Source organism: Diabrotica virgifera, chromosome 1 (assembly GCF_917563875.1).
Source record: "Diabrotica virgifera virgifera chromosome 1, PGI_DIABVI_V3a".
In the NCBI taxonomy this organism is placed as follows: domain Eukaryota; kingdom Metazoa; phylum Arthropoda; class Insecta; order Coleoptera; family Chrysomelidae; genus Diabrotica; species Diabrotica virgifera.
This window is the reverse complement of record NC_065443.1, coordinates 24,677,001-24,690,259: the sequence shown is the minus strand read 5'-3', so window position 1 is coordinate 24,690,259 and position 13,259 is coordinate 24,677,001. Positions and strand designations below refer to the sequence as shown.

At 32.0% G+C, this 13,259-nt stretch overlaps 1 protein-coding gene across 3 annotated transcripts in view; it reads right to left on the bottom strand.

Annotated features, from left to right (window-relative positions):
- The window catches only part of LOC114324182 (neural-cadherin-like), a 740,245-nt gene that overhangs the window by 181,179 nt on the left and 545,807 nt on the right, over positions 1 to 13,259 (bottom strand). For 2 of the 3 annotated variants that reach the window (XM_028271940.2, XM_050655305.1), the window contains exon 4: positions 8,534 to 8,698. In XM_028271940.2, the coding sequence (XP_028127741.1) occupies positions 8,534 to 8,698 (165 nt within the window). Of the gene's footprint in view, positions 1 to 2,773; positions 2,939 to 8,533; positions 8,699 to 13,259 lie in introns of all 3 variants that reach the window. The other variant, XM_050655301.1, reaches the window with a different exon arrangement.

Here is a 13,259-nt window from a genome sequence, read left to right as displayed (position 1 = left end):
CCAATAGAAACTTTTATTTTTTATTTTTTTTTATACATTTTATGATTGTAAGTATATTTATTATATAATTTTATTTTCAGAAAATACGTATTTAGTTAAAAAATTTTCCGTCAATTAATGTTCAGAAATCATTTGTGGCATTTTTAATGTGTTTGTGTGTGTTTTATTTTTTTATTATTTTAATTTTTGGTACTGTTTTAATAAAAATGTTTGAGAAGTAGTAAGTATAAATTAATTTAATATTTAAACAAAATATAAATAAAAAGTATATTAATTTCGTTTATAATCATATAATCATATAATAGAAGTATAACTTCTTACGTGCGTACAAAGTACACACACATTCTTTTTTTTTCGTAAGAAAATTTACAGTTCAGTAACAAAAACTTATAGCGAACTGTTATATTTATAGCGAAAAACCTTAGATGTAATTAAGTGAAAATATGATAATCATAAAAATAATTAATTCAGAACTACGACCATCTTTACAAGTGGCTCCTTTTTCGTTTTGATCAGTGTATATAGAGTGAGGACGTGGAAAAAATTCATTATCTCGAGAAGGGGCCAATTTGGAGAGATATCCTGAGACAGGTCGATTTTTATTTTTAAATTATGACTTTGTGGCATATATCTCATACTAGTGACGTCATCCATCTGAGCGTGATGACGTAGTCAATGATTTTTTTAAATGGGATTTGGGGTCGTGTGATAGCTCATTTAAAAGGGTATTTATTTCTCTATTTAGTAACATAAACGTATATAAACATAATTATTTATACGGGGTGTCCAAAAATTTTTTTTTGAATTAAATTAATTGAGACAAACGAAGAATGTAGGCATGTAATTCATTTATTTCAAAATGCATTTGAGTGCTGTAAGAAAACAGAAAGAAATGTTTATTTGACAAATAAACATTGTTTTTCGCTGGAACTCAATGTTAAGACTGCCACCTACCTGTCTCTTAGCAGTTTAAACATTGAATTTAAGCGAAAATCAATGTTTATTTGTGATATAAACATTATTACCTATTTTTCTGACAGCAGTAAAATGAATTTTGAATTAAATAAGTTGCTTACATTCTTCTTTTTGTGTAAATTAATTTAATAAAAAATTTTTTTTTGCACATCCTGTATAAATAATGTATTGAAAACGTTTCTCAGAATAATTCATCAAAGAACATATAGAAGAATTGAGGAAAGAATCTCAAGTACTCAATTCGGTTTTCGCTGTGGCCTTGGAACGCGTGATGCACTATTCGCAACTCAAGTTTTAATTCAAAGATGCAGAGATGTAAATCATGACGTTTTCATGTGCGCGATTGATTTTGAAAAGGCCTTTGATAAAGTTCGCCATGAAAAAATGCTACATATTCTCAAAACTACCGGTCTGGACGGTAGGGACATTAGAATAATCGCAAATTTGTATTGGGGCCAGGCTGCATGTATTAGGGTTGCGAATCAGTGCTCTGAAGAAGTAAAAATCAAGCGCGGAGTTCGACAAGGCTGTATATTGTCACCAATGTTGTTTAATCTTTACGCTGAAACAATCTTAAATGAAGTGTTGGAAAACGCAAAAGAGGGAATACTCATTAATGGTATGCTTATGAACAATATCAGATACGCAGATGACACCTTGTTGCTGACTGGATCAATTGAACATCTTCAAGCGTTATTGAACCGAATGGTGGCATTCTGCGCGATATATGGACTCAAACTCAACGCAAGAAAAACAAAGTTTATGGTTATTAGTAAACAGGCAGCCGTAAATAATAATAACTATAACGTAACAATCGGTAATGACTCAATTGAACGAGTAAGTAATCTTGTATATCTGGGTACTCATATTAATGAAAGCTGGAACCCTAGTACAGAAATAAAAAGTAGAATTGCCAAAGCAAGAACAAGTCTTATGAAATTTAAGAAAATCCTGTGCAGTCATGATCTAAATTTGGAACTTCGCATAAGAATGGTCCGATGTTATATATTCCCAGTATTACTTTACGGGGTCGAAGCATGGACACTGACAGAATCGCTTTTAAAAAACCTAGAAGCATTTGAAATGTGGGTCTACCGCCGTATTCTAAAGATCAGTTGGGTAGAAAGAGTCACAAACGGAAGGGTTTTGCAACGTTTGAATAAAAGTTGCGAAGTAGTGAACACGGTTAAAAGGCGCAAATTGGAATACTTTGGTCATATAATGCGTCACCCAGAAAAATATGACATACTTCACCTTGTCATGCAAGGTAAAATAATGGGAAAAAGAAGTGTGGGCCGCCGTACAACTTCTTGGCTTAAAAACCTACGCCAATGGTTTGGGAAAACTAGCACTGAACTATTTCGTGCGGCTGTAAATAAGACAATGATTGTTAATATGCTGGGCAACATGAGAGCCAACGATCGACAAGCGGTCTCGGCACCTTAAGAAGAAGAAGAAGAAGAAGTATAAATAATTATGTTAATGTTTATATTACTGAATAGAGAATTAAATTTCCTTTCAAATGAGCTATCACACGACCCCTACTCTCATTTAAAAAAATCATCGATTACATCATCACGTCCAGTTGGATGACGTCACTAGTATGATATGTATGCCAAAAAGTCACAATTTAAAATTAAAAATCGACCTGTCTCAGGATTTCTCTCCAAATTCACCCAGTCTCGAAATAATGAATTTATTCCAACTCAAACGTCCTCACTGTATATCTTAGTAATATACAACTTTAACATTTAACCCTTAACCTATAAATAGTGACTTAAAAAAATATATAACAAACCTGGATTAATCTTAGTGGATACTCTCCCGGAGACTCCTCTTCTATCACCCTCTGATACACCGAGCAATTGAAAATCGGTGGCAAATCGTTGGTGTCTCGTATGTAAATCACTACAGTCGTGTAATTTTCATTTAAACTATCAGAAGCTACCAAAGTGAGCTCGTACTACGTTACAGCATGCAGCAAAAACACATAAAAAGAAACAAAAACACAAAATAAACAAAAAAAAAACAAAATAAAAAACGATTTAAATACAATAGTCTAGTAGCCAGGGGATTAAGTATGCACTTTTATGTCTCCTCGTTACCTTGTTTTTTATGTTTTTTATGGTTTTTGGTGCGTAGAATCGATTTTTCGAGGGTACCGCGCTCGATTATCCTTCAGATAATTGGTTAATAATTATTTTAATTGTTTAAATGGTTGTGTCTTTTATACTATTAGAGATATTTAATTTTACCAAAATGAAAATTGTTCCTTTTGAATAAATGAACAAAATAGCATTTGGTAGTCTTTGATCCGATTGTAAGAACCGGAGTTATAACAAATTCCGCAAAAAACAATTACAAAATAGGCATTCGATGGGGCCTTTCCAAGTATAATTCAGCGAATGTACGTGCGATTACCTTTCAAAATCTCTGAAGCTATTTTTTTGTGGGATTTTTGTAATTAACTATTTTTAATGGGAAATAAGCAACAATTTTACTAAAAAAATGATTTTATTAACGTCTCGACGTCCAAATCGGATGCCGTTGTCAAAAGACAAAAAATATTAATGATTAATATTAATATTTTTTGTATTTTGACAACGGCATCCGATTTGGACGTCGAAACATCATTAAAATAATTTTTTAGTAAATTGTGGTTTATTTACCATTAAAAATAGTTAATTTCAAAAGCTCCTCATTTTAATCGTTTTTGTTGCATCTTTAGAAATAAACATTCTTCTGAAGCTGTTTTTTTTTTGCGGCATCTTATGCAATTTACTATTGTATTGAGAAATGAGCCACAATATAAGTTAAAAATGAAATTTATTGATGTTTCAAAATACTAATGGATTAAACAAATTTTGTTTATCTTAGTAAAAAAATCTTCTAATAATTTAATTTAATCTGACTCATTTAAATCGGCAACTCAGACACATATTATTCCTTTAAAAGTAGACACCCTTAAAATAATATTGCCAATATTAATGAGTTGCGTTCCTGGGACGACTTTATTGAAAGATAGTTCATTGGATTATATGAAATCAACTTAATACTCATCTTAAGAATATCCGTCACAAAAAAATCATAGCAAATGATTTGTCTTTAAAAAGACAACCACATGCAATGGCGACAGTAAAATTCTCGTGTTAGTAATTCCATAGTAAATCACGAGAAAAAACCAGGAAAAAAACCTCATGATACAATCCCGGCATGGTTAGTATTTGGTCTTATATTCAGTTTACTCTCAAAATTAACACCAACTCTGATTTTATGTACCTATATGTTAGTAAAAGTTCCATATCTTGGTCAAAAATTGGTATAAAACCATTTACTAAAGCTTAAAATGTTCGTTTTAAGTTGTTCTATAACTTACATTATCCAGATTTTCAAAGCTTATAGGATAATTTTGTTTAAGTCTCATATAAACCAATTAATTCGCAACTTATTAGTGAAATTTTTCATGCTTAATTGTTATAACTTTTTTATTAATAAAGATAAAGTACTTTGGCACGTTCAAGTAATTTTAAAATTTTTTAAAGCGTCAACAATAATTATGTAAAATGAGGGGGTTTTGAAAGTAAATTGCACATCTGAAGGCTGAGTTATGTATACGTCGAAATACTCCGTGGAATGCCTATTTTGCAATTGTTTTTCACGAAATTTGTTATAACTCCAGTTCAAACAATGGGATCAAAAGTTTACCAAACGCCATTATGTTCATTTTTTCAAAGAACAATTTTCGTTTTAGTAAAATTAAATATCTCTTTTAGGGGATAAAATCATTTAAAAAATTAAAGTGTTAACAACAAATTAATTGACGGGTTTTTAGACTGGTTTCATCGAACAATCGAATCTACGCACCTAAAAAACATAAGAAACGTCAAGGTACCGTGGGAACATAAAAGTGGTCCACCACTGAAGTGGACACACAACCCCCTATGGCTCGTAGACTACATACGAAACAAAACATATTCAAATTGAATAAAAGCTGCAATAAACTAGAAATATCACTAGTAATACGTGATTTTTATTCAACGAGCTTCTTTAGGTATTTTTTTTCTATAGGAAATAAATTCCCGATAATGGAAAACCAAGTTTTCCATTCTTTATTTATGTACGTCTGTCAAATTTGTATATTTTATGGCTTGGAGCGAACATAGTGAACGACGGTTTCAGTGCTTTTGGGGTTATGAATAATGTTATATTTTACTTCAAATGTTAAAAGTTAAATTTATATTCTGTGCCCCGAAAATCATGTTTGGGAGATTTGATTATAATATATATAATTTATGTTGATTCTGGTTTTAATCGGGACAGTCTAGATTTGTTAATTTGATTACATATTGTATATTGGATATTTTATTGTTATAAATTCAAATATGATATAAATAATTGAAAAACAAATCAATAAATGGACAAATAAATAGTTTTGATCGAGAAATGGGGGACAATAATTTATTGAACAGTCAAATTTGTTTCAGATAATTTAATGGATTTAGTGGAAAATTTTACTAAAATTTGTGTTTAATAAAATTAACTTTTCATAGGGAAAACAATTAGACAAAGAACTAGGTGGAGTATTATAGATCGGGGCCGAAACCTTTACTTCTTAATGAAAAATTTATAATAAAAATTAAAGGAAAAGTGCGTTACGGTAAATCTGAAGTCGGGAAGTTAAAGGGATGAGTTTTTAAAGGTGAAAAGCAGTTTATCACGATTTAGGGCAAATCATTTTACCATAATTTGCATTTAGAAACACCATGGAAGAAAACTGGTAATGGTTTTTCCTTGATTCTACCCCAGTAGGTACACCGCCCTTTTTGAAAAATGATTACAAAAGTCTTAAACATGGTTTTAACTGCTTTGTTTGAGCGAGTCTACCACTTTCCGAAAATTTTCTACCACCTGTAACTCTAGAGCGGCTATGTTGTGTTATTTGAAAACTATAACTTTTAATTTTAATCAAAAGATTTAGTGCTGTCGCCAGGGGGGGTACAACGGCCTCCTTTATTCAGATGGACTTACCCAAGTTTTTTTTATGTATTTTGACCCGTAGAACACGAATTTTTTGGGTAACAGTTGATCCGGATGTCGATACGATTATTATAAACAAAGAACTTAAGGAATTACGTAACAGCGACTTCTCGCAAAACAAAACATTTTCTTGTATTTTTTGGGTCATTCCGGTCAAACGCGGTTGAACTTAAAAAAAAATCGAAAAATTGCAATTTTTGAACCAGAATAACTTTTGATTAGAAAAGAAAATAGCCATTCTGCTTACCGTATTTGAAAGTTCAAGTCAAATTATATCGGTTTTGATTATTTGCGTTGCAAAAATATTTTTTTTTATTGTTAAACAAAGCTATAATCACATAGTGCTTCCCGTGGACAATATATGCGTTTTAATGGATGCTACGTAGAAATTGCCTCGCTTGCATTTGTACCTACTCTACCTACTCGTTCAATTTTAAATGGAACATTATTGAAAACATCACTCAAACATTATGTGTTTATAGCTTTGTTGAACAATAAAAAAATAAATTTTTAGTAGTAGAATGATATAATTGATCCAAATAATGGCATAACCCAGACATCCAAAGTGAAAGTTATCCTTCAACGCCAAATTGTTCTATATTGTCCACATAATGTTCAGAAAAAAGTCACACCATTTTGAGCGTCGGCTTTGGGGGGTGGGGGAGAAATCGGCAAATTCGTAGTTTTTTAGGTTTTTCGTCAATATTTCTAAAACTATGCTTTAGCGTAAACAATGGTCTATACAAAAATGTTCTACATAAAATTCAAAACAAAAAAGGTCCTATACATAATTGTTATAAAATCAACGGTTCCAGAGTTACGGAGGGTGAAAAGTGGAGGTTTTCGATACTTTTTATATTATCTGGGCAATTGATGATGATTTTGGGTGATGAGGTTGACGTTTCTTTAAGGTCTTATCACTAACATATCATCGGCCACTGAAATAGCAAATTTTATTTACAAAACACAATCCTGTTAAAGAAAATTTCTATAAATTGCCCAAAGAATATAAAAAGTCTCGAAAACCTCCACTTTTTACCTTCCGTAACTCTGGAACCGTTGATTTTATAACAATTATGTATAGGACCTTTTTTGTTTTAAATTTCACGTAGAACATTTTTGTATCGAACATTGTTTTTGCTAAAGCATAGTTTTAGAAATATTGACGAAAAACCTAAAAAAACTACTAATTTACCGACTTTTCCCACATCTCCCCCCAAACCGGACATTTTTTTTTCTGAACATTATGTGGACCATATAGAACAATTTGGTGTTGGAGGATAACTTTCACTTTGGATGTCTGGGTTTGGGTCTAGTTATACCATAATATAATGCACATAATTAAAACCGATATAATTTGACTTGAACTTTCAAATGCGACAAGCAGAATTGCTATTTTTTTTAATCAAAAGTTATTCGGGTTCAAAAATTGCAATTTTTCGATTTTTTAAATTTTAACCGCGTTTATCTCAAAAACAATGCATCACACGAAAAAACTTTTTAGAACATTGTTTGGTTAGAATGACCCAAAAAATACAAAAAATGTTTTGTTTTGCGAGAAATTGCTGTTATGTAATTCCCCAAGTTCTTTGTTTATAACAATCTTATCGACATCCGGATCAACTGTTACCCAAAAAATTCGTGTTCTAGGGGTCAAAATACATAAAAAAACTTGGGTAAGTCCATCCGAATGAAGGATGCCGTTGTACCCCCCCTGGCGACAGGACTAATTATACGTCAAAATAAAATAAATTATTTTTGTCGGAGAAAAAAAGAGTGAGCGATCGTCGATCCGACACCCGCAATATATCACTCTAGCGAGGTACAGTTTTGTTATTACAAAACTCTTAATTTTTAACTGAAAGTACTTATAATTAATTACAAAAGATTGTCAATCTCTTGTCCGACAAATCTACAGCCTCGTTTCTTTAGTCCGACTACGTAAATAAATAATCTAGATAATTCTGGCAGGTTGTTTCCCATTACAAAAGTCATAATTTAAATTTTCGTAACTTTCAAATAAAACATGTTTATGAAAAAAGTATGTGTCTGACAAAAAAAAATGACGCAAACTTATAAAAAACGAAGTTTTTTATTTTTCCTTATTTTTGAATTCGGTACCATTGCACGCGCACCTGCACTTTGAAAATTTTCAGCAAATGGTAGACTCGCTCAAACGTAGCAGTTAAAACCATTTTTAAGAATTTTCTAATCATTTTCAAAAAGGCGCTGTACTGGGGACTAAATAGATGAAGATACTGGAACGATTTGTTCATTACAATTCATACCAATTCTACCTATATTTTCAGCACTGTAAATCACGTAAACTACATAAATATCACACCAGCGTAGTCATATTAACGTCTATTTACCCAAAATAATAAATCTTTTAATAAAACCTAAAGAAGCTCTTTGCATGCGAAACATATACTCGCCAGGCTATACGACAAAAAAAAAACACAAAAAAGACGAAGAAACAACATAAAACACAACAACAGCAAAAGTATGATATAAAACTCGCCCTCAAGACGCTTTTGGGCAGGTTTCTGTCGTCTTCTTCGGTTATTTGCGTTCGGTACGTGGGTCTCTCAAACACAGGAGGATTGTCGTTTACGTCTTTGACGTGTATTACGACAGTAGTGTAATTTTCCTTCAGATTGTCCGAAGCTGCCAAGCGAAGCTCGTACTGTGAAGGAAACGATAACATTTTATGAGTGTAGTTAAGGGGTGTGAATAAATTAAAAAGGTTGCTAAAATTGTGAAAATTCTTAACTTTTGCTTTACTTATATTTTTTTAAAATGTACGGTTGTCTCAGAAAGTTTTCACAAAAAGTTTCTTACTTAAAATACACTATAACAATAACGACTTTAATTATATCGAAATTTAACAATAAGTATTTAATAAAGCGGAAATATTAATAAAAATATTAATAAAAAAGAATGTGTGTGTACTTTGTACGCACGTAAGAAGTTATTCTTGTATTATATAATTTCAATGAAGTAAATATACTTAACAAGTTATTTGTATTTCATTTAAATATTAAACTAACTTTCTTATCTACCACTTTCAAAAGTAGTTTTTTATTAAAACAACCAAAAATTAAAAAAGAATATGAATCGTCCAGGATTGGAACCCGCGACCTTCCGTGTGCTTCCTTTCTCTGACCCACCGCTCTACCAACTACGCCACGGAGCTTCTTTTAAGTGACACGTAACTTTCGGATATAATTAACAACACGGTGACAAATAGACATATAAAAATGTTATACCTACATAATATTTTATTATCTTACTACAGAGAAAGACAAATCCAAAAATTGTAATTGATAATACATTTACTAAAAACACTAATATATTCTTTTAATGACTTATTTGCGCTGATACACAATATAAATACATACCTATCTTGAAAGATTAGCAACTAAACGCCATACTGTCTGTGTGCGCATGCGCGCAGATTCATGAAATTTTACTCTCAATCGCGCCAAAAGAAGAATAACTTCAAAAAGAAAATACATTTATAATACTTTTCTTTCTACAGTGAAACATAGGTAAAATGAATGTATATAAGGTACAATTGGGTATGTGGAAAATTGGGCCAAGTGGAACCAATGCTTATTTTGTTAGACTCAAATTTTGTAAAATGGCTGTACCTACTGATTTTTAGCCTATTTATAATCTTTACATGCTCTGCCATAGATGGGACCGCTAGCCATTTATTTACGTTCTGAATTTGAGAGCGGACGGATTTTTAACGATTGTCTTTCGGTTCAGTTAACAGGTGTTTGAATAATTGCCATTCCTCCTCATTTTATGGCTTTATCTCTCATTATTCTTCTGACTGAGCTGTTCTGATTCTGCTGTATCTACGGTATTATAAATCCTTCCTGGGATTCTCCTAATTCCTTCATTTGGGATGTGATCAAGTCTGGATATCCGTCACGTTCTCCTTATTTTTTGTCCATTTCTACTACTTCCATTTCATTTGCCAACATTCAGATTCAAAATTGATTCTACAACCGACTTGTAGATAGTTCGTAAACTAAGTTTAGGAGACCAAAGTAACGAGTTGTTTACAACAAGACAAGGAGATGTTTGTAATACATTTCGGTCCTGTTGTATTTTCTGCTGGATGTCCCGTTTCTTTGTTCCTTCCTTCGCTATCACTCTCCTTAGGTATTTAAATTCTTAGCATTTTTTTATATCTCTAATCGAGAGTTGTGGTTCTCTTTCTTCGTCCTTCATTCTAGGATATTCCGTTTTGTGTATGTCGATTATTAGTTCCCAATTATCGTATTCTTCGGTCAGCTTCCGAATCATATAATCTATGTCTTCCTCATTGTTTGCGATAATCACTTGATCGTCTGCGAAGAAAAGATTTATGTTCTTGTCTCCAAGTTCTCCATTTCTGTGCATTTTCTCCTTCTTCTTCTTATGCCACTCCTATCCGAAGTTGGAAATCGTAAAGGCTATCCTAACCTTGTTTACAGCTGACCTAAAAAGTTCATTAGTGGTGCAGCCAAACCACTCTCTCAAATTCCGCAACCATTACATTCTTCTACGACCTGGATTGCGTTTTCCTTCTATTTTTCCTTGCATTATATTATGAAGTAATGCGTATTTACGTCCTCTCATCAGGTGACCCAGATATTCGAGTTCTCTTCGTTTTATCGTTAACAAAATTTCTGTGTCTTTCCCTATCCTTCGTAATAATTCAAGGTTTGTGACTCTTTCAACCCAACTTATCTTCAGCATTCGATGGTAGCACTACATCTCGAAACTTTCAATATTTTTTATGTTGTTTTGTTTGAGAGTCCAGGCCTCTACACCGTATAAAAGCGTGTTAAATATGTAGCCTCTTAGCATTCTTAATCTTAGAGGGGTATATATTATATCTCTGTTGCAGAAGAATTTTCTCATCTTTATAAAGGTGGCCATGGCAATTTCGATACGTCTTTTTATTTCATTGTTTTGGTCTCCAGTTTCGTTTATTAAACTTCTCAAGTATTTGTAACTTGATACTTTTTTAATCTGAATGCCGTTTATACTAATATGTGCTGGTTGTGTCATATTTTTACTGAAGACCATATACTTGGTTTTTTTGATATTGATGTTTATATTTCTTGCATATATTTATACATTATATTGTATACATATTTATACATTTATACATTACATTGTTTATATTTCTTTGCCATATTTCTTGCAAGCAATAGTTATGTTTGTAAGTAATCGTTGTAATTCTTCTACTGTTCTTGCAACTAGTACAGTGTCGTCCGCGTATCGAATATTATTTACAACCTCTCTTCCTGGCAGATGCTTTCACTATATACATTAAATAGCAGTGGCGACAAAATGCATCCCTGTCGTACTCCTCTACGTATTTCAGAGATCAGATTAGTCATATATTTAGTTTTAGAAAAGTTCATTTTCTGGCCTATTTTCCAACAGATAGCATCTAACTCATTTAGCATTTCCTTTACTTCTCCTAGGTCATCAGGTATAAGGACTATGTCATCGGCAAAACGAAGATGATTTAACTTTTCTCCGTCTATTGTGATCCCTTTATTGTCCCCGTTGAGCATCTTAAAGGCATATTCCGGAACAGTTATGAATAGTTTTGGCGAGAGTGTGTCGCCTTGTCTTACGCCGCGTTCTATGCTTATTTGTTTGGTTTTATCATGTAACTTAACACTCATTGTTACCTCTTTATAAATACTATAGATGAGTGTACTGTAACGATAGTCAATGCGGCATTCATTTAGAGCTTCTAAAATGCTATCCAGCTCTATCGTGTCAAAGGCTTTATGAAAATCCACGAATGCTAGGACAAGGGGCTTATTATATTCTATTGACTTTTCAATTAGTAACTTTACTGCCTGCAGATGGTCGTTTGTTCCAAAGTTTGATCGAAATCCAGCTTGTTCTTTTGGCTGATAAAAATCTAGCTTCTTTTCTAGTCTTGATGTCACACTTTTGTAAAGAGTTTGTATAAATGGTTTAGCAGGCTTATGCAAAAGTATTGTTACTGCGTTTTTCCATTTTTCAGGTATCGACTTTTGATGAAGGCATAAGTTAAAGAGATTTTTTATTTTACCTATAAGAATGTGGCCTCCGTTTTTAATGGCCTCTATTACGACTCCATCTTCGCCTGGTGATTTTCCATTTTTCATTTTTCTCAGTGCTTGATGGATTTCACTAGTGGTTATCTCTGGTAGTATTTCGGAGCCTTGGTTTATTATTTTCTTTGAAACCGCTTCCCTCAGATTATTTTGATTTAGCCTTTGGCTCCTATATATTTCCGAATAAAATTCTTCTACGATATTTAGTAAATCTTCTCTGTTTGATGTTATTTCGCCCTTTTTATTTTTTAATTTATGTATTTCGCATTTTCCATTGTTCAATTTCCTTCGTAAAACTTTCAAACTTTTGTTTTCTTCTATGGTTTTCTGGATGCCTTGAGTTTTAAACTTCCTTAGATCTTTTCTTATTTCCTTTGACACTTTCTTGTTGATGTCTGTTAACGCACTTTTTTCAGTGTTTTCGCTTCCTCTCATTGTACTTCGAGTTTTGATTAGTTCTCTAGTTTCTGGGCTTATTTTTTCATCTCTCTTCTTTTTTGGGCAGTTTTTTTTTGTTGACTTTCTTCAATGGCTCTAATTATGTTTTCATTTAAGTTATTTATACTTTCGTCTGAAGTTATATTTCTTTCAAAAGCAGCGTTTATATGGTGTTGGTATTTATCAATATTTAATGGGGGCGTCCAGCCTTTGCAAAGTTCTCTTTTTTATCAAACGATTTCGTTCTTTTTTAAAGTCTATTTTTATTGTGGCCCTTACCATTCGATGGTCACTTCCTGTAGTAAATTTATTTAGGACGCTCACGTCTGTGATAATCTGTTTTTTGTCACTGATAATGTAATCTATTTCATTTCTTATTTTACCATCAGAATTTTTTTTATTATAATACAAAATAATAATAAAAATGTAAATGATGAATAAATTCTAACATATTATTTTAACACATTTTGAAGATTACTAAAATCATTTTAAACAAAATTTAAAAAAGAATTAAGTTTTTTTAAACTTTATAAAGAAGTTGAATGTCATATACATAGTAATAATGCGCTATAAGAAGTATTCACTTCTGTCGGCACCCCCAAAGTGCCACGCTCTTTTTTATTTTGTTAATTCTTTTTTATCCCGATATTGTAAACACAAAGAAAACATAAACTGAATATATTTTCA